The sequence below is a fragment of the Labrus bergylta genome, chromosome 17, assembly GCF_963930695.1.
Source record: "Labrus bergylta chromosome 17, fLabBer1.1, whole genome shotgun sequence".
In the NCBI taxonomy this organism is placed as follows: domain Eukaryota; kingdom Metazoa; phylum Chordata; class Actinopteri; order Labriformes; family Labridae; genus Labrus; species Labrus bergylta.
Genome location: NC_089211.1, coordinates 7564047 through 7590189, shown reverse-complemented (window position 1 = coordinate 7590189; position 26143 = coordinate 7564047). Strand labels below are relative to the sequence as shown.

The window sequence follows — 26143 nt, the reverse complement described above, 5'->3', positions numbered from 1 at the left end:
GATTCTACCGTTTTGATAGAGCGCCATATTCTTTGAAAATTTTGCGACGTTTGTTTTAGAGTACGGGTTTCTGAGTTGAACCATGGAGCTAGTCTCTGCCGTTTGATAACCTTCTGTTTTAGGGGAGCAATCGAATCAAGAGTAACTCTCAGCAAATCTACTGCACTATCAACAAACTGATCTAGCTGAGAGGAACTAAAGCTATCATAAAAGTTTCCAACTGGGTTGAAACACGGTACTGAATCAAAAGCAGCTGAAAAGCTTCCTTAAATTTAGCTACAGCACTATCAGATACACTTCTAGAGAGCACATTTTTATTAAGCAGAGATAATTCTGTTAAGACAAAGTCAAAAGTAATAGAGAAATGGTCTGATAGAAGAGGATTTTCTAGGAAAACTGTAAGGTTTTGGATTTCAGTGCCATAAGCTAAAACAAGATCCAGGGTGTGGTTAAAACGATGAGTAGGTTCGTTTACACCCTGGGTGAAACCAATAGAGTCTAATAATGACATGAAAGCTGTGCTAAGGCTATCATTATCAACATCCACATGGATATTTAAGTCACCTACAATTATTATATCACTGCTAAGGAGTACATTTGATAAAAATTCTGCAAATTCAGATATATTTACCGTACCAAACTATACTGAACCAAACCGGACCACTTGCTGGAATTCATAGACTGTAAATATTAAAGAAGCCTGGGTGATGTCATCCATCTGTTCCTGCAGGGGGCGCTGGAGTCCCATCGATGGCGGTCTCCATGCTGGAAATGCTGTCTCAGTCTAACTTTCAGACAGACTGAGTGCTGGAGCTGAGGCGGGTTTTAAACCTCCTGACAAACCATTACAACGAGCCCACCTGTCAATCAGGTCAGCTACACGCCTTATTGTGAATAACTCTTATCTTTCATCCAATCAAAACGGATGTGTCATTAAAACATTCACCCCCCGTACAGTGTGTGCAGATCGAGACATGAGCTAATCAGACCTGTTTGTTTTTTTGAACCAGGCTGTAAACATGTTAATCTCTGCTGTAAAAACAGGCTTTTTAGAATGGGTGTGTGTGTGACTTCCTGTACTTCTGCAGCCAGCCTCTAGTGGACACTCGAGGAACTGCAGGATTTTACACTTCAGCTTCATTTTTCAACACTGGAGGTTCAGGTTGTTGAAGAGAAGGAGAATATGTCACCTTTAAAAACATTATGAAACACAAAGACCCACTTGTGTGTTCTGGTATTTTCAGATGAATGTTCGTTTGTTCGGTTTATTAGAGCTTGAATATTGTTTACATTCAGGAGGAAAAAAAAGTAACAAAACAAAAAGACATCTTGCATAATTATGTTTTTAAAAGTTTGAATACATCCTTCAGTTGAAGCCAATAACTTACAACAGCTTTCATAGTTCATCTGCGTCACTCATACAGGATTCAACGTCATGTTTCTCATCGCTAGATAGTTTGCATAGTCTCATATCATCAGTGTGAAAATCACTGAGAGATGTCGTAATAATAATCTCGTAGTCTCATCTCCACCACGCTGAATCCAGGACGCTCATCGGCCCTGAAACACAAGAGAACAAAGACAGATTATAACCATAGTTAGGGGTTGATTACTGTTCTTTAAACAGTCTACTGGATGTATTCTTTTTTCACACATGACATTGAGTATTCATTCACTAGAGCTCATCCACCCTGACTATAAACCGTTTCCCTGGAGACTGACTTGTATGTCCAGCAGTTCCTCATCAGGTCGTACATCTCTGGAGGACAGTTCAGAGGAGTGTCCATCCTCTGTCCGCTCTCGATCATCTGCATCACGTCGTTTCCCTTCATCCCCTGAGGACAGAAACACAGACAGGTGAGAGGAGGGACAACATTATCCCTTCATTTAAAAAAAAAAAAAAACAGCTGCTATAACAACGTGATCATGTTCCTCTTGCCTTGTAAGGTTTCTGGCCGTAGGAGTAAGCCTCCCACATCAGAACCCCGAAGCTCCACACGTCACTCTTGGAAGAGAACTTGAAGTAGTTTATACACTCCGGAGCGTACCACTTCACCGGCCATTTCCCATGACCCTTTGCCTGCAAGAGGAGACACATACGAGTTACAACACGTGAGAGGGTTCATACAGAGTCTGTAAGAAACATGGACGTGGTCTCTGCGACGTCACTGACTGGTTACTGAAGAGGAGTTTTGAAGCCCAACTATGGGGGTCGCCATTTTGAAAAATGCTGACTCAACCTATCTCAAACTAGTCACAGGCAAAGAGGAGGAGCTGAGTCGGGCCATACTTGCAGTAAGATCGGTCATGATTGCATGACTCTTTTGCAGCCCGCTTCTAGTGGACACTTGAGGAACTGCAGTTTTTTGTACTTCCAGGTTAAAGGTTAAATCCAAAGAGTTTATTCTCAATGATCATTTAATGGAGCTTTATAAATATCAGGATGTTCTTTAGCCATACATCTCTGTATCTCATGCTTTGTATGTATTGATCCCTGACTCATTTCAGTTACCTTGTAGTAGTTCTGTTCCTCGGCGACGGCCTTGGAGAGACCGAAGTCGCTGATCTTGGCGTAGTGCTGCGTGACGAGCAGCACGTTCCTGGCAGCGAGGTCTCTGTGGACGAAGTTATGCTCCTCCAGATACTTCATGCCCATGGCGACCTGATGGACCAGCTCTGTCAGGTTCTTTATGCTCGTCTGCCTGCATAGGATCAAATGTTCTAATCATCAAAGTTACAGATGGTTATATTTACTGTAAACCTCAACCTGAAACAGGCGGCCAATGACAGGCTGATCATAAACTGTCTAAGGGTCTGAAAGTTTCAAATGTATCCCTTTAAATGTATGTATGTATGTATGTATGGAGGCTGTAGTCCTCAAGCGGACGGCCCAGGTTCAAGTCCGACCTGTGGCTCCTTTCCCGCATGTCATTCCCCACTCTCTCCCTGGTTTCCGACTCTGTCCACTGTCCTATCTCTCTAATAAAGGCACAAAAAAAAAGCCAAAACAAAATCTAAAAAAAAAAAAATTTGAATTTCAAAGCGAGTGTCTGAAAGCTGCATCCCTTCATATCGATTTGTAAAGTCACATTTCAAAGCACAAAGTGTATTATCGATGCTTGTGTCCAGGGACTGAACGGATCCAGATCAGAGAACATACTTGTGCCTCTGCAGGAACTTGTTGAGCGGTCCGAGCTCGGCCAGCTCCATGACCAGCATCAGGTTCTCCGCCTCGCAGATCCCGATCATCCGGACGATGTACGGGTTATCCAGCTGCTGCATTACGTTAGCCTCTCTCAGCATCTCCTCGCGCACTGACAGGTTGTTGTCATCGTTCTTCAGGATTTTTACTGCGACCTGCTTCTCCGTCCTGACACAAACGGAGGGTCAGAGTCAGGATGACACCACATCGAGATTCATCAATGTCGACGCAAATCATTCCGCACTTTGTAGACATGTTTGACCACAGTTAAAGTCAGCTAAAGACTTGTTTTAAAAAAAGTTTTTCTTCGTAGTGTTATAGGATTGACTTTGTAAATAACTAATTTTTGTAGATGTTACAGGAGGAGGAAAGCAGCATTTACTGTGGAGAGTAAAGACATGCAGGTTAAGAAGACCGTTTAAAACTGTAAACATTAGAATCAAAACAAAACGGATCACGTCAGCATGAAGAGTTAGATTTATAAAACACATGATGCTGGTCAAATTATTTTTTGTTGTTTGCTTCAATTAGTAAATAAACACACAAGTAAATCAATGAGTTGGATTAGATAAAAACACAGTTGAACAAAGTGAAAGCAAACAAAACTGGAAGAAATCAATCTTCACAGTGCGAGTGAACCTGGGCCGTGAAAACGGGCGCACTCACACACAGCACGAGAGAAGACAGGCAGGCCAGCAGGCAACTCGCTGAAACCTACGAGAAAAGATGATCCAGAGATCTGTGAACTGTGCAACGTTGATGTTCTACAAATCCAAAGAGGCAGCCGATAAGATGCTGAACTTTATAAACTTTATAAACTTTAAAGGACTGTTTTGCTGGAGTGGATGAACAGTGTTTGACTGTTTCTTTATGCAGCCAGTATGTCCTCCTTCTAACTTTAGATTCTGGTCCTGAATGCTCTGGATTTGTTTGGACCAGAGAAGGTAGGCGGTTTTAAGACACCCCCACACGGCCGTTTTGGACGCCCCTCAGTTGCCAGATATGAGAGCAGTTATCAGGTCAAACCAACAGGTGTTGCAGCGATGGAAGCGGGCAACAGAAGTGGTTCAGATAGAAGTGATTGTACCCGACCTAAAAAGCCTCTGCATGTTTCTAATAAGCTCCACGAGCAGAAACGTGCTCAAACTAGGATCAATATTGGAGATGCTTTTGAAAAATGGAGAGAGGTCAGAACGCCGAATGGTTTACAGACCGATGTTGAGCTGGCAAAATTTTTATTTGTCTAACCCCCAACGTTACAACAGGATGACGAGGAGAATCATTTAAAGTGTTGTCTTCAGTTGTCTGACATCCATATTTTCGGCATCATGAGATACTAGGTGTTAAAAGTGATGAACTGGTGTGTGATTTAATGTGTTTTTACATACTTCCTCATCTTGTAGATGCCTTTCATGACTGTCCCAAAGTTCCCGGAGCCCAGCTCTCCGTCCTCCAGCATGAGATGGTCTCTGTCCACTGTGGCGCTCCTCAGTTCATCGGGGTCTGCGTACGGACTCTCAAACACCTCTGTGCTCATGGGCATGGCCTCTGACGGAGAAATCAAATCACACAGTCTTATGAATCTAATTTGTTTGAGAATAGAAGCTACTGTTGTTGACATAGAAGCTGATTTTAATCATTCTGTTTCCCTCGCTCTCTTCTGACATGTTGTTTAGTCCTCTCCTTTGGGCGCACAGCTCTCAGATAGCTCGCTGTCAGTGTCAGGGTGCCCGTTGATCTTCATGCAAACACAACATTTCTAATGAAATATTAATAATAAATGCTTCCATTTTCATGCTGTTCCTCCCAATTTCTTGCACAGTAGAATCAGTTTCTGGAGCTTCCTCTGACACTTCTGATACCGATACTTACACAGGGTGAAGAAAGTTTACTTTAGTGTAGCTCGTGAAAAGTAAAAAAATGAAACTGAGACAAACTGCAAAGCGTGGCGCAGAAAAGAGTGTGAATGACAATGTGTTCATAAGGTTAGGGAGACGGACCCTTTAAAGGTCGATCAGGAAGAGAATCTTAAATCTTAAAAATGTGCACAGGAGCTTTAACTGTACCATCAAGTCAAGAGTAACCACTGGGCAATGTAACTGTTGATTTACACACTTAGACTTCAGTAACTTACCTTTGCCGGCCGCCTGATTGTTGGGCAGTTTGGTTTCGTAAGTATTCAAATCGTTTCTGGGGCTGCGTTGAGATGGTCGACCCTATTAGCGGATCATCAGAGGGGAGAAAAAGCACAAAGTAGTACTGTAAAAGATTGCACAGCTGACATTTAAACTGCAGTGATATACTCTTACATAGCTGGGTTTCTCTGCTTAAATGGCACCTGTGTTACAGTGATAGATGTGCTTTGGGTCGAGATTCTTCCAAATGCGAGGGTTTCATTTTGTCTTTTGGAAGAGGGGTTGTACATTTCAATATATATCGTTTGTGAAACTTGGTTCAGGAACATAGACCACGCACACCTTAATCACTCCTATTCCTCCGACGCTGATTTCACCTCCCTCCCTCCCTCCCTCCCAAACCCCTCTGTGTTTCTTTACTTCTGTCTTTGTCTAAATAGAGGAACAAGCAAGGGTGGGGGGGTCCATACAGACGGCATCGAAGAGACTGCTCTCCCACCCAGAGTGTCGACCCCTCTGGTTTCCTCATGTCGTACCTACATCAGCAGACACAAGTCCATCGTCCTTCTTCTATTCATCTCTCTACCTTTACCCACATCCCTTGACTCTTACCGTCATCCAATCATCCCCCTTTCCCTTGACCCCTACCTTCATCCTTCCATCTTTTGACCCTTAACGTCATCCCTTCATCCCGCATCGCTCAACCCTTACCGTCATCCCTTCATCCCGCATCGCTCAACCCGTACCGTCATCCCTTCATCCCACATCGCTCAACCCGTACCGTCATCCCATCATCCCACATCCCTTGACCCTTACCGTCATCCAATCATCCCCCTTTCCCTTGACCCCTACCTTCATCCTTCCATCTTTTGACCCTTACCGTCATCCCTTCATCCCGCATCGCTCAACCCTTACCGTCATCCAATCATCCCCCTTTCCCTCGACCCTTACCGTCATCCTTTCATCTTTTGACCCTTACCATCATCCCTTCATCTCGCATCGCTCGGCCCTTACTGTCATCCCTTCATCCCACATTGCTCGACCCTTACCGTCATCCCTTCATCCCACATCCCTTGACCCTTACTGTCATCCCTTCATCCCACATCCCTTGACCCTTACCGTCATCCCTTCATCCCACATCCCTTGACCCTTACCGTCATCCCTTCATCCCACATCCCTTGAGCCTTACCGTCATCCCTCATCCCTTGACCCTTACCGTCATCCCTCATCCCTTGACCCTTGTCGTCATCCCTTCATCCCACATCCCTTGACCCTTACTGTCATCCCACAGCCCTCCATCTCTCAGTCCTCAACTCTTAACCCTCTCTCTTCATCCCTTAACTATTACCCCACCTACCTCCATCCCTTACCCCCCTTCCTTCATCTCTTCATCTTTAGACCCTTATCCTTCCCTCAATCTTCCAATCATCCAACCTTGCTCATCATTTCGCTCTTCGCCGGGCATATTACAATAAACTATCCTAAATCAGTATCTTTCATGGCGTGGCCTTTGTTAGTGAACTGCAACATGTTCTCATCATTAGCTGTCTGTAGTCAGCATCACTGTAACACGAGGTGTCCATTAAACATGGCGTTCATTATAAAACACGGGGATTAAGGAAGATTACCATGCATTTAAAAAAGGGGTGGAACAGTTCAAATGTTCTACAGACCACATTATCACCGATGGATTTGACTTTGAAACATACCGAATGTCCCATACCCCTTCTTTAAAAAACAAAACAAGAGAACAACCGAAGCTTGTTCACATCCAGGAGCTCTTTTTGAATCTCTAGCATCGATTACCAGAGAGTCAAAAGTCAGAAACTGAAATAAAAACAAAGAAAGCCATGAGGTGCAGAAAGCTTCAAAGTTTGCAAACAGTCTGAAGCGTGAGAGAGGATACGTTTCAGGTGCAGCGTCTTCCAAACCGTCATGATGGTGGCTTCACCACCGGGCCATCAGGTGTCTCCACAAGACCGTAGTATAAAATCTGAGTTTTTACACTGGGTAAACATGGCTGTTCAAAACCAAAGGCTCCTCTGAGACATTTCCAAGGTGTTGCTTATGACCCTAACAGAAGTCAATTTTAAGCCGAGCCAACAGGTCCTGGAACCCTACATCCCGTTCTGTTGTATCGTATCATAACGTAACATACTGTTTCATATCTAGGGGTGATCCCTTATAGTCGAATACTCATGAGTGGTACGTGAGTTATTTGAAGCAGTCTGAGAAGCTTTATGGATCTAACATGTTTGGATTCAATCTTTTACTAGATTTAAATCATGGTCTCTAAGTCTCAGTGGATTATTCTAATCAGGAGAGTTCAGTCAATCTTCAAATGGTGAGTTCAAAGACGTTGTTAGTTTGTCACTGGTCTGAAAGATGTTTAGATTGTGGCTGCTGTGGGGTGGTTGAATCTGCACACACTGGGCCGATAGGGGGTGTGACTGCTGTTTTTGACACGTGTAATATCTGATAGGTCATCGTAACGCAGATTTAGTGTAGGAAACACGATGGATCAAGTTCTATCATACAATAAACTGTTATTCCAAGTCTAGACGACAAATAGTTTAATGGTGTGGTTAAACTCTTAAGGTCCTGACACACCAATCAGACGGCAAAGAACTAGTGGCTATGAAGGCCACCTGTGGCGTCGCCTCACGTCTTGGCCAAAAACTTGCACTTGAACACACCACAAAGTCTACAGCCAACTGCCAACTACCACGTACGTTCTGCTCATGAGAAGAAATACCTCTCCATGCCAGCAGGCGGCGGTAGTCCGTTGTTATGATACGAGAAGACAAATAAGGAGAAACCGCACTAATGGGTGAAAGCATGGCTACTACAGTGGCATGCTCAAGGGGCTTTCCTGAACCTGTGTCGAGAGCTGGAGATAAATGAAACCTCCCGGCAGCCACCTCAGGCTGAAAAAAGGCAGACGGGGGAGGACGGGTAGCAACGGAGCCGGACACACCAATGGTCCAACTAGGGCCGAAGATCTCAATGGTGTGTCAGGGCCTTTAGAGAATATGGATTAAACAAAACGTTTCACTATCAGTCCACGATGGACAAATTCTGATGAATCAGGTTCGACTATGTGACTCTTTTTAGCCGGGGACAGGCCTAATCGTATCGTATATTACATCAGCTGAATTTCCAAAGTCAGTGAAAAGGAGATGCAGAGGAGCCTTTGGACCAGGGCAGACATGTTGACCCAATCAGACCTGGGTGTGACTGACGTCTGTGGTTCGGTGTGTAGTTGCAGCGAGGAACCTCTGGGTGGCGTTAGATTGTTATCCCAAGATCATGAGTAATGTTTGTGTGAGCAGTCAGCTGTGCTCCAAACAGAAACAAAAGTGACAGAAAGACTTCGAGTGCGTTAGTGAGCAGCATTTCACACTGAAGCCAAATTAAATAAAGGGAGGGCAGCATTAAAGGGGGGGGGGGGGGGGGGGCACTTCTCATAGACCTTCAGGTTTATGAGGAGGCAGGAGGAAGAGGATGAGGTGGTGGAGGGTTAGTGCACCTTTTTTAGGCCTGGTATGGGAACAGTTCTGAGCTTGTGGAGAATTCCTGCAGCACTTTGCTAAAAAAAAACAACAACAAACCAAAAGGTCAGAGAGGTTATCAGAAGGCGACCTGATGTGTTAGAGTCATGCATGTGATCATTTCAGAGGAAACAGAATCAGGGGAAAGGTTAGCTCCACATTTATCTCTGACAGAGTGAAACACTGAGTCATCTGATGGACTCAGCTGCAAACTAAAGGAAGTGCAGAGACGCTGTGTTCATACTGTACGCATTAACAACATTTTCATGTTACTGTACAGGAGGAGGAAAGACCAAAAGGAATTACTTTCTGACCTCCTGCTTGTGATATTCTTACACATGGACGGAGGTTTTGTGGTACCTTTGAGATTTATGAAGCTGTAGACGTAACAAAAATACATAAAAGATCAGCAGCAGCATCTTTCTCCTGGAAAAAAATACAACCCTCAGTCAACCCGCGACAGCCTGTTCATTATTGGGACTCAGGGACAATACATGTAGGCATTGTTACGTCTGATTAAAGTGCACCCGATGCATTGTATACAGGACTTCTAGCCATGGTGGATTTGCAGTCCTTGTTCCTGTGTAGACGGCACTGTTGAATTTCTTACTTCCTTTTCAACCCCGGGCCTATTTCAGAAAGAAGGATCAACAAACTCTCATAAGGGTTTCACACTTGCAGAAAACTCCCAAAAAACTCTGGTTATTTCCAGGAGGAGCTAGACACTAGATTAGACTAGTAGGACATCTCATCCAATCAAATGGCTGTACTATAGATGATACAAACGTTAGCTAAAGTTGAACAAAAGGCAAATAAAAACTGCTAAACGGTGAATTTGTAATATGGCAGGATCTCTGGAGGCACAACACTGCAGGGCTGCCAGGGGAGGGCTGCACACAAACTTTCAGTACCACCCTTGCATAAGTCAGTGCAGGGGTTGGGCAACCCCACTCCAAAAAAAGAGTCAGGAAACGCCCCTGAGCCTCACACACACAAACAAAAACAGAAAACTTACAATTGCTGAGTTGAGTCCCGGGTGGTCGGTTGAGAGCAGAGGTCGTTCCGTCTGCCCTGTGAACATTATTTACAATACGTTTGAATAGAAACATGTTCAGCACATTTTTGGGTGTAAAAGTCTTCCTGTAGACGTGTTGTGATTAGTAGTGTGTGATGTTTTACCGGCGTCGCCCCCAGGTCTTGGACACGGGTCGGTCAGCACTCGCAGGAGGCCGTCAGGTTTGTAGGAGTAGTGCTCCACCAGCTGTTCACACATCAGACACCACAATGATCAGGACCAGTACATGCATCAGTTATAGAGGTCAACATGCTCCTTATGAGTCTGGAGAGAATGTTTTATTGCGTGGTGTAGCAGAAAACCTGAGAAATATCCCGTGGTCAGCTCGCCTGTACTTTGAAAAATACTCTTTCCTGAGAGGACGAAGGAGTATTGTTTGGTTCTACTGTCTCCTAGTAAGCAGGGGTTTGGCTGGCTGTTAGTGGGTGGGGCTTATTAATAAACCCAGTGGTCCAGATGTGTTAAGTGTGTGAAGTAACAGCACACGGGGGAGCGCTACATTGAGCCATTTGGAATCCCGTTTTTGTTCCCCTCTGTTTGACCAACCTGCAGGGGCGCCGCCAGCAACATTGGGCCTCATGAGAAGATATCTCATTGGACCCCACCACTACAGCCCAAACTAACCACGCAGAACTCCTAAAGCCACACCTCCGTTACACAAGTGACCCACTAGGCAATCATGTTGTCCAAGGTACAGAAAAAAAACGTGCCTAATGTGAAAACGCCTTGACTCATATCTGTACATCTTCTGTAAAAAGATAAAATGACATCAAGTTAAAGAGAAGCATTAACATAATCAGAAGTCTGAAAAAGACTAACCTGCCACAAGGTGTCAAACTTCTTGCCGTCTGGGATGGAGAGTTTTCCGCTCCCGTCCCTGTCGATGCGATAGTGCATGACTTGTCCTTCGTGAAGTAAACACAGAGCGTAGGATCCGCTCTGATCTCTCTGACGGATCCTGAACAAAGAAGAAGAAAAAGAAGAAGAAACAAGATTAAACTCTTGAAGTAAAAGGAGGATGTCTGGGAGATCAGTCAAATGAAGCCGATGCTGAAGTGCAAAATCCTGCAGTTCCTCGAGTGTCCACTAGAGGCTGGCAGCAGAAGCACAGTAAGTCACATACACACCCATTCAAAAAAGTTAACATAGTTTATTGCCTGGTTCAAAAAAACAAATTTGATCTGAATAGCTCATGTCTTAATCTGCACACACTGAATACACTGTGAGTTATTTTATAACTCAGGATAAGAGTTATTCTGAATTAGGGGCGTGGCTGGTCTGACTGACAGGCGGGTGTGTTGTCACTCATTTTCAGGAGGCGTAAGACCGGCCTGCTTAAACTCCAGCTTTTTGTTTCCATCAAAGTTACTTTGACAGCATTTCCAAGATGGCGGCCGCCACCAATAAGCTTCAAAAGTCTGCTTCAGAAACCGATGGGTGACGTCACAGAGACTACGTCCATGTTTATACACAGTCTATGCTCGCAGACTAAATCACTGACATGTCCTTATTTATAAGGCACTACTGAACCTGCTTCCCTCATACTTGTGTCATTTTATTCATTTGATAATTTCTGGAAGCTTCAGTCTTCGATCTGTGACCCAGTTGCAACATGTATTCTTGTTATCTGCTCCCAAAGTGTGTCTTTAAAAACAGGGAAAAGGAGTTTCAGGTACACTGCTCCTGCTGGTTGGAACCTGATGCAGGAGGATGTGAGTCTGAGGGAGCTGGTCGCTGATGAAGGTCTGGTATAAAAACGTTGCCAATAAATGTTTCTTTGTCGTATGTGGCCCTAATCCTCTTCTCTTGGATTTGATAAAGCATTTCGACTTTCAGAAATATTTTTATACAGTTCTACAAATGTTAAAATCGTAATATGAATCCATTTTCATATTTGTCTTTGCAATTTTTAGCTACCATTTCTGCATATTTGTATTTTCTTTCTTGTTATCTGGATGTCTTTAGAAACAAATGACCAACAGGTCACCCCGTGCACAGTCGACCTACGTTCTTAGGTCGTCGCTCGGTCGCAGGAACGTTCAGAGAAAAATAAATAAATCGTCCGTGGCACACTGAAAATAACTTTACTGTCACTTTAGTGTGAGAAAACAACATGTTCCGCCCGCAGCTTCCTTAGGACCCGAGGGATTTAGAAAGAACAGATGTACGTTTTGAGGCGGGACGTAAAAAAGTCAACAGCCCTGATGGAGGCTGTGACTGACCTTGAGACGTGAGCGAGGGACTGCCAGCAGCCTGAAGCGTCATGTCCAGACTGATTTATTTTTCTTTAAATCGTCTTCAAACCTTTAGTGATGCTCTCAGAGGACCTGAAACCTTCTTGTCAAACGTTAAAAGTTCTGCATCTGATCCTCGGAGCGTGACATCGGTGGGCGTGACTAGTTTCAAAGATAAGGATCGGGGGAAGAAGCAACGGTGGCATTACGGTAACAAAGCGACACTCTGTTACAGGAAGAGAAACGAAGCTTAAGAAGACTTATGAACCGTGTGTCTTTATTTATAACTGTACTTCCCTTATTGTTCATTTAAATTCAGCTCTCATTGTTTGTCTTTGATGCGTTGCACAACCAAATGATGACTTCTCCCTGAGTGCGGCGCTTTTTGCAGTAATTCATCTTAAAGAGTTTTATGTTCTGCGTTACAGAAGTGTGAACATGAGTTTGTGTTTTAGACGCTTCATGAGAAAAAAGGACAGACGAGTCACCGCTATCGTTCTTCTTCTTGTTTGGCTACTTCAGGAAGTCCCTTGCAAACTGCCAGAGCGGAAACCACACTGTGTGTGTGTTCGTGTGTGTGTGTGTGTGTGTGTGTGTGTGTGTGTGTGTGTGTGTGTGTGTGTGGGTGTGTGTGTTTCTTCAGCCGAGACTACACTGCCTCTCAACCGAAGCGTTAGCTGCTATAAATACCACTTATCGTTCGCTTAGTTCAAACATTTCAAAGTAAAAGACTTCAGAATTAAAACATCTGTCACACACAGTTCACTGCTCCAGCGGTCGGTTTAGGGCTCTCTCTCTGTCTTTCTTTTGAGCAGATTTTCACGAGAATACACGACAGCTTAAAGGGAACAAACAGAGCCGTAACTGTCTCTGTGGTGAGGTGAAACATTGAGTAAAGTTTTGAGTTTCTGTCGTACATTTACGGAACAAACTTGATCTGTGCTCAAGAAGTGACAAACGTATTTGTGACTGTCACACAATAATTCACTGATAATTACTTGATCTTTGGTGGTTAAAGATATATGGTAATGGCTGGTGGAACCACATCGTAGTCCTGTATCAGAGGATGATAGACACTGGTGTCGGATTTTACAGTCTGCGGTGGATGACAGATGCACCCACTCTGTAAAGGCTGACACGACTTACATTTAACATACAGAAAATTCAGAAACCAATGCAAACGTCCCACAAAAACATGCTGCAAGAGGGCTGAAACAACTGACTTCAAACGTGCTACAAATAAATACATGAACTATATGAAATCAAAACACACATTCAGAATACTACTGCAAGAAGACAAACGCTGCAAGTCCCGCCTCTTCAACAGCGGAACAGTCAGTACCAGAACAAAAACCTTTGCAGCGATGTTTGCTCTGAAGACAACAAGCCTGCTAAATGATCCACAGTGGACAGCAGGGACCTGAAGTAATAGAAAAGCCTTCTGGTGAATGGAAAATGTCACACACAGGTCACACCTACACATTCACACCCTGATGGTAGAAGCTGCTGAGTAAAGAGTCCATCAGTATTAACTCATCCATTCATACACATTCATACACATTCATACACATTCATACACATTCATACACATTCATACACATTCATACACCGCTGACAAAGCAGTGGGATCAACATGGAGTTAGGTGTCTTGCCCAAGGACACACTTCTACAATTCTACACTTCACTTAGCAGATGCTTTTCTCCAAAGCGACGTACATCAGAGAGTAAGTACAACACAAGCAAGGATCTAGAAAAAAGGAAACAATGTCAGTAAGTGCAAACGATCAGCTTTGAGTCCGATTGGACACACAGGTGCTGACAGGAAGTGAACAGAGGCAAAGCACAACATTGACAACAGTTCTTGAGAGCTCTAATCAGTCGTTATCAAACAAACCATCATCATCATCATCCTGAAGGTCGTAGGTGTTCATAATGAGCTGGGTCTTTTGCTTTTTCTTAAATGTGCAAAGGGACTGCAGATCGAATGGAGTTTGTAAGTACGTACAGACAGGACACATCGGACATGTGGCTGCAGGAGCTGGGGGATCGAACCCCCGACCTTCCAGCTGAGAGACAACCGACTCTACCAACTGAGCAACAGCTGCCTTTATTGCTCTTTAGTTCAGTCCTTCATCCCAATTTTCACCCTGCTGTCCTCCTGGCTCCACCTCAGGAGCTTCACACTTTCTTCTCTAACTTTTAGCGAATCTAGTTTTACTCATACATAAACCTCAGGTGTTCGAGGCTTCAGGTGTTACGAGCAGGAATCAGAATAAGTGATGAAGGACATCCTCACTGACACTTCTTTTCGGTGCGCTTGTTATCGTTTGAAGTCCAACTAGCATCTCCAGACATGAGAATGGAGTTGGAGTTGGAGAGAGGGCTGATGGTTTCTGCACAAATATAAAGATGCTGAAGTTTTAAGAGATGAATAAAATTATCCTTAATTGCCCCCCGGGGTTCTTGGATTGCATGAATGAATGAATCTCTTATTTTCCTGTCTGGCCTGAAATGGCCCCTTCACTTATGGAATTATTCAGACACATTTTAAGAAACATTTCTTAATGACATCACACAGACACAAAATGAGACCGATACAAAGACCAAGTCAACAATTCAACTCCACACACAGGTATAACTCAATAAATACCTCAGACAAAAAAAAAGAGAAAGAGCAAGAGGGGCGAGAGCAAGAGACATTTCTGGGATTGCAGATTGTTGTCCTGCACACAACTGCAGCACTGAAGGCTGATGGTTAATAATATACGTGGACTCCAGACCAGACTGCTTACGATGCCAACATTGGTTCCCCCCCCCCAAAAAAACAAACTCTGCTCTGTGAGAAAAGACAGAGTCTGACGAGTCTTTCTCTTTGATGTTTTGAAGTGAAGTCAGATGTGATGTCGTTTTTATAGCCTGCTACCAACAAAAATCTTTACAATTCCTTCAGCCATAAAAAAAAAAGTCAGAATTACACTTACAAGAATTTCCCGTTAGTCCGCGACCCCCTCTGCAGCCGGGGCTCCGAGTCCTCTCGAGTTATCAACCCGTGAAACCACGGCATGCGCTCGTGAGCCGTCGTGGCGATGAGCTTCTCCAGCTGAGGCCTCTGACTGATGATGGCCTGCTCCAGAGCTGCTCCCTGCACACACACACACACACACACACACACACACACACACACACACACACACACACACACACACACACACACACACACACACACACACACACACACACACACACACACACACGTTAGCCTAGTAGAAGAACATGAAGGCGAGACACTGTGTGTGCGTGTTGCACTGTGTAGACACACGTGAAAAACACCCTGAGGTGTTGAGCCTTCTTTGTGGACGTGCTGGGCAGACACACAGCTAAGTTAAGATTGACATTAAGTGTAACTAAGTTCTGCTTCAAGTTTAACATTTTTTTTCATCGAAAAGAAATGAAATATTTGAAATAATCTTATATGGCACAATACTGTCATTTCTCACAAACAAATAGAAAACATAATGAAGCAGTTTTCTAACATGTATGAAGATTGCACCTGTTTTGTACCAAACACAGGATATGAACTTCGCTGCATTATTATTAGGTTAAAGGAGCGATATATAATTCTGACAACTAGAGTTTAAAATGGGTACTGCAGTCCAGAGCTGTCTCTCCCCCCCCCCCCCCCCCCCCTCTAGAGTCCATGCTCACAGGTCACCATGTGGTGGACACTGAAGCTTCAGTGTTTATCCAGCTCTGCATCGGTCTGTAAACCTTTCTGTGTTCTAACCTCTCTCCATTTTTCAAAAGCATCTCCAATATTGATCCTAGTTTGAGCACGTTTCTGCTCGTGGAGCTTATTAGAAACATGCAGAGGCTTTTTAGGTCGGGTACAATCACTTCTATCTGAACCACTTCTCTAAACAAACAGCACAGATTTCCAGACTGACCTGCAGGTTCCAGGTCTGCTTCACGTACTCTCGGATCAGTTTCTCCTTCAGGTCCTCAAACGGGCCCACCTTTGGCAGCATGTTTTTGGGTCTGTTGCAGGGTTTCTTCAGCAGACACACCAGCCCGTCCGTCTCCTGGGCGTGGTAGTCGATCACGTTCTCTGGGCTGCGGTGGCTCTTCCCTCCAGCGATGGCGTACGTCTGCGTCTGGTTGCCCTCCCTCTCGATGGTGTAGTGGTAGCAGCGGCCGGAGTGCTGCACGGACAGAGCGAAACCTCCCAGATAGTTTCTGCTCTGCCTAAGCAAGTACAGGCCGTTTATGGTGCCGGCCTGACGCAGGTAATCCTCCGCCTCTTCTCTGGTGATGTTTCCATAGAAGAACGGTAAAGAATTCACGTTGTCGGCCATGTTGGATTCAGAGTGGTGGCTCCCTGATGGAAGTTCAGCCACCAAGATGCAAGAAACCTGAAATCAGCAGAAGAACCAAATAAGAATTTAGATGAGTCCAAAACTCTCACAAAAATTAAATTCAGTCAGTCAACCTTTAACCAGAGAGGTAATCTCAGGGCCCATGTGTTTCAGAGAGAGTCAAGACCACACTGACGGAGACCAGGACAAGACCAAGACATTTAGGGGTCAAGACCGAGTCAAGAAGAAATCAAACATCATGATGCTTGCAGACCGCTTCTGAGCCATGCAGCTCGTGTCTGCTCTAGTTTTGAGTATTTCTGCTTCACCACAACAAACACCTGATGACTCTGAAAACCTCCAGATGTTGGTGGTTTGTAAATGTATTCATGGTCTGGATGGACTATGGAACCGAATTGCCCTCTAGGACGGTGGTTCTCAACTGGTGGGTCTGGACCCAGAAGGGGTAGGCGAATGTGTACCTGGAAAAAAAAAAGTGTAAAAAAAAAGTCTCTGAAGCACTTTTTAAAGGTTTGTTTTTGGGGGATCTTTTTTTATGCCTTTATTTAGAGATTGGACGGTTTCGAATTGGAAAGGAGAGAGAGAGTTGGGACAGACATCCTAGCTGCACAAGTGTTCAGTAAAAAAAATCTGATCGGTTGAAAATATATCAGAAATTTGTGTTGGAATTTTTCACGAAGGGGTCCTGAGGCTAGACGAGCTGAGGACCACTGCTCTAGGATTAATAAAGTCTTCTAAGTCGAAGTTACTGCAAAGCTCTTTTCACTTCTTGCCTTAGTCGGTCCTCGATGGCTCGGATCCAGCAAGTGCAGAATACTGCAGACCGAGACTTATCGCAGGTCCCACATAACCCCGATCTCGTCCTCCTTCATCGACTGCCCGTTCACAACAGGATTTTAAGATTCTTTTAATAACTTAAACACAACACCCCCTTCCCCCCTTACATTACAAAACTTTTGACACCTTACTCTCCAAACCGTGATCTCAGGTCATCAAGAGCAACTTCATTAGTTGTTCCTGGTCAAGGCTGGTAACCAAGGGCAACCAGACATTTGCCACCAGCTCTGGACCTCCCTACCTCACACACACACACACTTAATTAATTTAATTAAGTCTTAATCATCTTTTTGTAACAGGCCGATGTTTCATCCTGTGTGTGTTGCGAAGCACTTTGAATCTCTGTATTTTTTTTTTGTGTCGTTGTGTGTCTTCAGTAAAGCACTTAGTAATCGTGTTTAGATCAGTGAAATATAAATAAAGTTATCATTATGAGGTCGATGGCGGAGATAATAATCATGAGCCAGCGTGACGAGCTGAGGAGAGGATCTCTGTGAGCGGCGGTGCTGGAAGTATTTCCCTGCAGAGATCAGAGAGCTCTGTGATGGTTCATGATGTTCAAGAAGAGAAAAAAAACATCAATTTGCATCAATAAAAGAAACAGTTTTATGTGAGAAAAGTTATTGGTCTCTTCAAAAGCGGTGATAAAGAAACAATCAGATATGTTTTTCTTTGGAGGAATTAAAAGTTGTCAGATGTGTTCAGATAAAACATACTTTCATTAATTTGTCTTTTGTTCTTTGAGGTCACATTTTCAACACCCAGCCGTCACAAAATGTCACAACTAAGTGTTTGTAATCTACGAGACCTCTGAGGACTAAATAATAAAATATGTACTTTCTTTTAAAGAATATAATAATCTCCAAACTCATCTCAAACCTCTCACAACTTTCAGCCTCGTCGTCATGACTCGACAACGTTTCTACAACTCAGGGAAACGTCTACAAAATGCTTTTATAACTCAACATCTTTCTGTGTTCTTCTTCTCTCTCATGAAATATGTAGATGATGATGGTTGATCATCATCCGCCCGGGGACGACACATGGACCTGAGCTAGTGAGCTAAATCTGCTTCAGAGCATTGTCTCTCTTCTGATGTTTTTCTTTGTACACTGACCCTGATTCAATCTTTAAGAAGAAGAAAATAATCATTCAAAGTGGCCTTGAAATAATCCGATATTTTTCAGGATAACATTTTCAACATAGAGCATCACAAAATGTTAAATTTGAAGAAGTGTTTGTAATCTACGAGACCTCTGATTGGACGTGTGAGAGAGAAGAAAACACAAATACTAAAATGTAGTTTTCAATTTGGACTTTAGTTTTGTATGAAATCACAAATAAAGAGCAGAAATAAATGTATTTGATGTGTTTTAAATGATAGTTTCTCCATTTTTAACCCTCTAAGAGATATGAAAAATAATTTAAAAAAAACAATCCCAGGGTATTTCGTTTAAAATGAAACACAAGATGAGATAACTTGTTGATTTTTGTTTGGAATTAATTTAAATAATTTGTTTGATTTCTGCACAGATAAAAAGGAGGAACCATCACACCCTCTTTGGAGGATTTTTTTATGCGTGTAGAGAAATAAGTTGTGTCGATTAAAAAAGTGAGAAAGAAAAGGAAATGTGATTCTGAGTTTAGATCTTCGAGGTTTTAGGTTTAGAGCTTCAGGTTAAACTGAAGCAGATTGTCGTCGAGTTGGGGTTAAAAACTCTTAAAGCTGAGACTAAAAAAAGGCAGAAACACTCTTACTGAACTTGCGGTGTTGAAGCGGTCTCTCAGGGTCTCAGTCCTCCTCGGGGTCCGGGTCCGTCAGGGGTTCATCAGCTGCCTGCAGACGGATCAACACGAGAACACGTCAGCTTGAGTCCGGATCATTAAAAAGTACAGAACTCCCCTCACTCACACACACACACACACACACACACACACATTGATGGGAGCAGCTTCAGACTCAGACACACTGCGAGGCCGCCCAGCTCCGAAGCTTCCTCATTTCAACAACTTCCTTCACACTTTAATAATTTTACTTCCTTTTTCTTTTTAATCTGCACACTGACCAGCGAGTCGCAGCGCAGGATGTGAAAGCTGCAAACACACGAGTCACTTCATGAAGAAGGAGCCGACATGGAGGTGATTGTGATGTCTCATTGTTTATTGAAATGTTCTGCTGCTGATCCTGGAAACAAGAGCAGAACAAAAAAACATCTTTAGAGACAAATAAGTCCGCTGATGAAGACCACAAGAAGCAGGAACGAGCCAGTGATTGGACCTGGAGGGGGTTTTATTTATTCTTTATTTGTCTGTCTTCACTTTGCGGCTCCTGAGACATTTTGTGAGTCACTGAAGGTCATAAGAAGAATTAAAAACAAGTGTTGGAAATGCTTCCATGTGTTAGTTCCTCCTCGTCTGCTCAGAACATGAACCTGTATTTACCTGTATAAGTTCATTAATTAATTAATCACTATTCATATAAAGAAGCTTTTTTGCTTCAGCAGCTTTCATTTGATTTGAATTAAATTGGATTTGTTTTTTGCGACCTGACCTCTTCGGACAAGCGGAAGAAAACGGATGGATGGAAATTCTGTCTTTTTGTGCGATTACATTTTTAAAGATGTAAAAGAATCGTTGTTTTGAAATCCTACATCAACTGAAATCAGATGTATTTGACGCACATGCTGCAGTAGTTTTTTGTTTTAAGTGTTTGGTTCATAATGTGGGATTTAGACCCACATTATAAACAAAAATAAATAAAAAATGTCATAATTAAATATACAAACATTCGTAAAGGAAAGGTCGATACTTCGAGCCAGAAATAAAAGTCTTCCTGTTGGTGTTCAACGTTTTTTTGAAATGAAGAGAAGGTCATTATTATTTCAGAGGGTCAGTGAGAAGTGACATTAAATTTAGATGTTTCAGTCTGAGGAGTCGAATGATGGACCAGTCTTAGTGAAAAGTTGATATCGTGGACTTTCCAAAAAAAAACTTAAAATGCTAATTTATGAATTCAAAATGAAATTCAGAATTAAGAAACACTTCAGAGTTCATCTGCTCTTGTTTTTTGTTTCTCAGTTGGATCGCTGATGTTCTGAGTTACAATAAAGGTTTTACAGGACAGACAGAAAGAAGCCTCAGAGAGACGAGGAGGAGGGCTACTGATCGAGAGAAAGAAGGGGTGACACTGGAAGTAAGAGGAAGAAGTTATAAATATAAAAACATGTTCAGAGAAACAGCCGAGAGAAAACGACATAATAGTAGACAACCACATTCTGTGTGTGTGTGTGTGTGTGTATGTGTGTGTGTGTGTGTTTGTGTAGTTCTTTGTGTGTGTGTGAGTGTATGTGTGTGTGGTTATGTGTGTGTGTGTGTGTTTGTGTGTGTGTGAGTGTATGTGTGTGTGGTTATGTGTGTGTGTGTGTGTGTGTTTGTGTAGTTCTTTGTGTGTGTGTGCGTGTGTGCGCGTGTGTGTGTGTGTGTGTGTGTGTGTGTGTGTGTGTGTGTGTGTGTGTGTGTGTGTGTGTGTGTGTGCGCGTGCAGAGATCAGTGTTAACTGGGCCAGTCATTCAGTCAGTTGTGTGTTGTAAGTTAAATGTGCGTACGCAACACTTCCTGTGTACCTCTCAGGAAGTACCATCTTCTTTAAGTGAAACAAACACACTCCGGCCTCCACGTCCTACAAAAAAACTCTTTCAAGTTCGAGCCTCAGTTTACGATGCAGTGTGGTCTGGATAAACATCTAACTTTAACATCGTACAAGTGGAAAGTAAAGCCTGACTCGATTATTGTGAGTGCTTAAAAAAGCTTCAACACATTTTGCTAAATGAAAATCTGGAGTTTAGACAAAGGTCTCCATTCAAGAAAGCAAAACAGAAAAGAATCAAGTTATTTTTTCTTGCTGCATTGGCAGTTTGTTTTTAAATATTACAAGCAACCTTATTCTCATTTGTATAATCTTGAAAACAAAACGTTGGTCTGACCTCGTGAATTGTGTAAACAGATATTTTTTACACTCGATTAGATTCGACTTTTTGCAGTGTACAAAGGTGCAAATTTGAAATCTATTCCCTTTTTTTGTGCTATTTTTTAAATATATTGTTTTTTACTATTGCGTGTGTCCAGTCACATCATCCGTCAGCGTATCATCTGCTCTGCAGAGAAGGTGATTGGCTGCAATCTACCATCTCTCCACGACGCGCTTTGAGTGTGGGCTAGTGCACGCAAGAGGTAGAAAACGAGGGGGAGACAAGGAGGCGTGTGATTGGTTCATCAGATTGGTACCTCGTGGCAGACATTGGTTGAAGTTTTTGCAGACTTACAACTGATAGAGATGATGGATTTTCTTTGTTCCTTTTTCAGAGAACATGAGTTATTAATTTCTGCCAGGACCTAAAGACAATTTCAACCAAAATCTGATAAGGTGTATCTGGAGGAAATGACTACCCTTACCTTTAAGGTCACTTCTTATAATTATTATAAAGTTGTTAAAATATAAAACAGCAGTCTGCATCGACGTGCACAGAAGGCTGAAACTCAGACGATGCTTTCTGCAGACGACTGCATTGAAAAGTAAAAAAGCCTCCATGTTGTAGTCTCTTGTGGAGCTCTAAATTTGTAGGTTTTTTTTAAGCAAATATCTGAAGTCAAGCTTCACTTTCTCGACTGTGCTGCAGCTTTCAGCGCCACAAAAAAAAAAAGCCCAGCAGATTCAGAGCAGCAGGACAGATTGTGAAACACACTGACATTTTCAAACAAAGAGGCTTCAGGCAGCTTCAGATCTGCTTCAAGGTGAAGAGGTTCGGGGGGGTTTATTTGGAGGAGATGCACAGAGGAGTGGAAAATCTCACCCTGATCATGTACTCTTCACTCTGTGGTCTTTGTTCTGTCACTTTTACTCTAACTGTGTCAAGCTGCTGAGGCCTGCGCTCCCCGAAGGAAGAAGTCATCCGTCTTCACTTCCTCCGCTCAGAGAGAGGCGGACTGAGAGGATCGTAAAGGTCTCCGTCTGAAGGAGGCAGTTATCAGTGAAATTTGATGTTTCTCTATTTATGGGCACAAAGAAGATAAATATCTGGACGGCTTTTAAAGATAATGTGCAACCCTACATAATGTGACAGACTACGTTGAAACTCTACACCAGACTCCTTTGACTTAAACAGTAATTTAACCTGACAGAGCACAGGTACAAGGTTCAAGGTTCAAGGTCCAAGGTTCAGGGTCGTCTTTATCAGCCCTGTGAGAGGGCCGTTTGTTTTGCAGTCAGCAGTGAAAACATCCAACCAGTAATCAGCGTACAACATAAGAAGAAAAAGTCCAGTGGACAATAAATACAGCAGATTAAAAAAAAAACAGAATGAGTGGATTAAAAAGGCGATGGCAGCAGAGACAAATTAATTCCTTACTCTCTTTAAAGGCCCGACCGATACGGGATTTTTAGAGACTGAGCCGATATCGAGCAGAAAAAAATCAGATACAGATATATATATCAGCCGATATTTTTCTTAGATCCATGAAGTCTGTAGAGATAGATAAAGATATACACATCTATTGAGTTCATCCCTGAAGTTCTCAAACACGTGTGGATAAAGATTTATGATGAAGACAAGATGGTCACTCTGAGCATGCACATGCAGTCACCACCTGACACTCTGCAGAGTGATGATGTTTGTTGTAATTCATATAGCGCCCTCTGCTGGTGACAGAGAACTATTAGTGTAAGACAATGAAACTCAAATGAAATGCTTTTTGAAAAGTCCTCTAAAGTCCTCCAATCAGGCGGCCTGGGTTCAAATCCGACCTGTGGCTCCTCTCTAATGTCCGTCCCCACTCTCGCTCTCTCTCTTTTTAATTTCTGACTCCATCCTGTCCTGTCTCTTAAATCAAAGCAAAAAAAGCCCCAAAAATAAATGTACCAAATATCCTATGGGTGGTGTGAGGCTTTGTGTGCTCATTTGTCAAACTTACATATGCATTGATTAAGGATAATCATGTTAATACACATACTGGATAGTTTTAAAGATCTTTTGGTACTTAACAATGTCTCCTACTCTGTTGTGATTCTATCAATAAAAACTATTAAACCTGATGTGAATTCTTGACAGAAATGTATTATTTTTCATCGTGAGGTTTCTGTGTGGGGGGGCTTTTCTTAGATGCAAGTAGGGGGGCTCCTGCAGAAAAAAGGTTGGGAACCCCGGACGTAAAGCAAAGGTCTGTCACTTTAAAGGCAAAGGTACGGTGGCCGGTAGGTGCCAAAGGTACGGTGGCCGGTAGGTGCCAAAGGCTCGGCAACGGCTGGAATGTCGCACATTCAGAAAAACGCGGGGCTTATTCAGAATTCAAAGCTGCACATTCAAAAGCAAATGCAAACCTCGGAAACAAATGCAAAGGTCGCATCACGCTGATACACCGATAAACTCTTGGGGGGCTATTGGTGCACTCATGTGGTGCACATCAACTTTCTGCTCAAAAATAACTTGTAACTGTTTTTTGCTGTTGTTATAACACTTCGACTTTCCGAACTGAAAACAGGTGAGAACTTTGAGAAATGAGGTCTGGTTCAGCCGTTGCATTTGCTTTTTGAATCTGCAGTGTTTCTGAATAAGCTGTGCGTTTTTCTAAACGTGTGTTGTTCCAGCAGTCGCTGAGCCTTTGGCACCAACCGGCCACCGTACAAAGGACTTTAAAAAAACACTTAATTTCTGATGTTTAGTTCTTGTTTTATTTTGTCACTTTATCATTATTATGATCTATGTATTAATATTTGTATCGTAATGTTGTGAAGCACTTTGTGACCTTCCTCTGTGAAAGGAGCTAAATCCGATAAATATTACCAAACGAGTTAAATGAGGTTGTACTAGTGGACATGTTGAAGTGTGTGGTGCAGCGTGTGGTTGAGTGCAGACGTTCATTCATCCTCCTTCATGTTTCTGCAGGAGGTCCCCTCTTAATGACGCGGGTCGCAGGTTTCCTCCGCATTAACTACGTCGTTAAATTCCTCTGCTGTGTTTCATCCGTCCTGACTGCAGAGGAGCATCTCCAACTTCAACACTCTGCTTCACATTCACTGCAAAATAATCACCAAACCGTGCATGCACTTTAAGGCAAAGCGTCATAATAACGTGTGTAGATTCATCTTTGCACACTCACCCTCTCTGCAGGCTGCAGTCGGATGATGATCCTGGTCGGTCTCTCCCGTTCAGCCCATCGTTGTTATCCTGAGAGCAGGACTCACAGGATCCGCTCACAGCTCTGCTTTTCTGCAGCAGCGTCCCATCACGACCGCTTTAACATGTTTATGGATGCAGAAGAAGAGCTTCCTGGGTCACTTCCTACTGGTCCAAAAATAACGAGCTCTGTCAGCCGGCCAATGAAATAAATCCTCTGTTCAGCTGATTAAATTTCCATACATTTGTATTGGTTAAAATAAATAAAAAAGTAATTCAAGTCATTGATGTAAATGTATCAGAAGATCTCCGCTTTAAAAAGAATACAGCAGCCTGATTCATTCATCGTGCATTAAATATTAACCACCAGCAGATGGCGCTGCGGCTGTAGTTACATTTTAACACAAAGATGATGTTTGCACAATCTTTGATCTGCAGTTCTGTTCACGTCATTGCCGATTGCGCGCACACACACGCGCACACACACACACACACACACACACACACGAAGTAGTAGGGGAGACCGGGGACAGCAGCAACACTTTGTGCATCTCTGTCTAAGCAAAAATCATGTATATTAAATATATCTTTCTGCTATATTCCCAACCATATGAAGATGATAATGTGACATTTTAGTATTTAATTGAAAGAAGTAAGTTGTGAGGTAGTGTTTTAGTCAAGACCAGATTAATCGAGACCAAGACATACTTGAGACCAGAGTGCTCCGAGACCGAGACAAGACCAAGACCACGGCGGTAACCGGGGGGATAAAAATCAAACTACAAATTAAGTTCTCTGTTCCTTTAGAAAGAGGTGTTTTCCTTTTAATCGCAGTAATGGTATGGAAATATAGCTGATCAGTGGTGGTCTTGACTGGGCTTGATTTAAAATCCGGAGTCCACCTCCGAGACCGAGACAAGACTGAGTAAAAATTATTTTGATTCCAAGACCAGACCGAGTCCTTCAAAAAAAAAATTGAGTCCTACAACACTATTTTCAGGAATCGTTTTTTTTATTCAAGAAGTACATTAACTTTCACTACTGCATGAGCTTTGCCGTCTGGTTCAAAGCTCTGTATTCTGAAATGTGCATTTTTTTATAAAATGGATTATAATATCTATTTGGCATTTTTCAAATAAAAGGTTCAGAGATTTGTTTTCTATGTGTAGACCAGACCTTCCTCATGTCGCCTTCAGATGCTGTTTAAATTCTCTGTTTGGTGGGAGACAGGAAAGTTTGTCCCTATCCCTCCCCCTGCATCCTATCCCATCTCCCTCTATCCCATTTTTCAAACCAGGTGCAGTTTGGGCGGATGGCTCTTAAGAGGAAGTTTTTACTCTACCACTCATGATAAAAAAACATTCCTTCATATCTCCAAAGTTTACTCTGACCATGTGCAATAATAATGTTACATTATGTTTATTAAACCACTTGCAATGGGCAATAACATGTTACACTTTATGTTCACTGTGTGCATGTCTGTGTTACACTGAATATTCTGACTACATTTTTGTTAAAACTGCAGCTCTCAGCTGATCTATTTTTTGTAAATCTATATTGTGGTATC

The 26143-nt window shown here is 42.8% G+C and overlaps 1 protein-coding gene across 2 annotated transcripts; it reads right to left on the bottom strand.

Annotated features, from left to right (window-relative positions):
* Positions 1-1229: 1229 nt before the first annotated feature.
* Positions 1230-24716, bottom strand: syk (spleen tyrosine kinase). 2 transcript variants are annotated; one of them, XM_065965644.1, is made up of 16 exons: positions 24560-24716; positions 19474-19592; positions 19166-19244; positions 16142-16606; positions 15179-15339; positions 10783-10921; positions 10068-10149; positions 9904-9959; positions 8867-8926; positions 5337-5418; positions 4591-4750; positions 3161-3370; positions 2513-2702; positions 1940-2080; positions 1723-1835; positions 1230-1560 (listed from the first exon to the last, which is right to left on the bottom strand). In XM_065965644.1, the coding sequence occupies exons 4-16, from the start codon at positions 16547-16549 to the stop codon at positions 1488-1490; spliced, it is 1875 nt and encodes a 624-aa protein (XP_065821716.1). In that variant the 5' UTR covers positions 16550-16606; positions 19166-19244; positions 19474-19592; positions 24560-24716; the 3' UTR covers positions 1230-1487. The 2 variants fall into 2 exon arrangements, with proteins under 2 accessions (XP_065821716.1, XP_065821717.1); XM_065965645.1 differs by lacking the exon at positions 8867-8926.
* Between the last annotated feature and the right edge of the window lie 1427 nt (positions 24717-26143).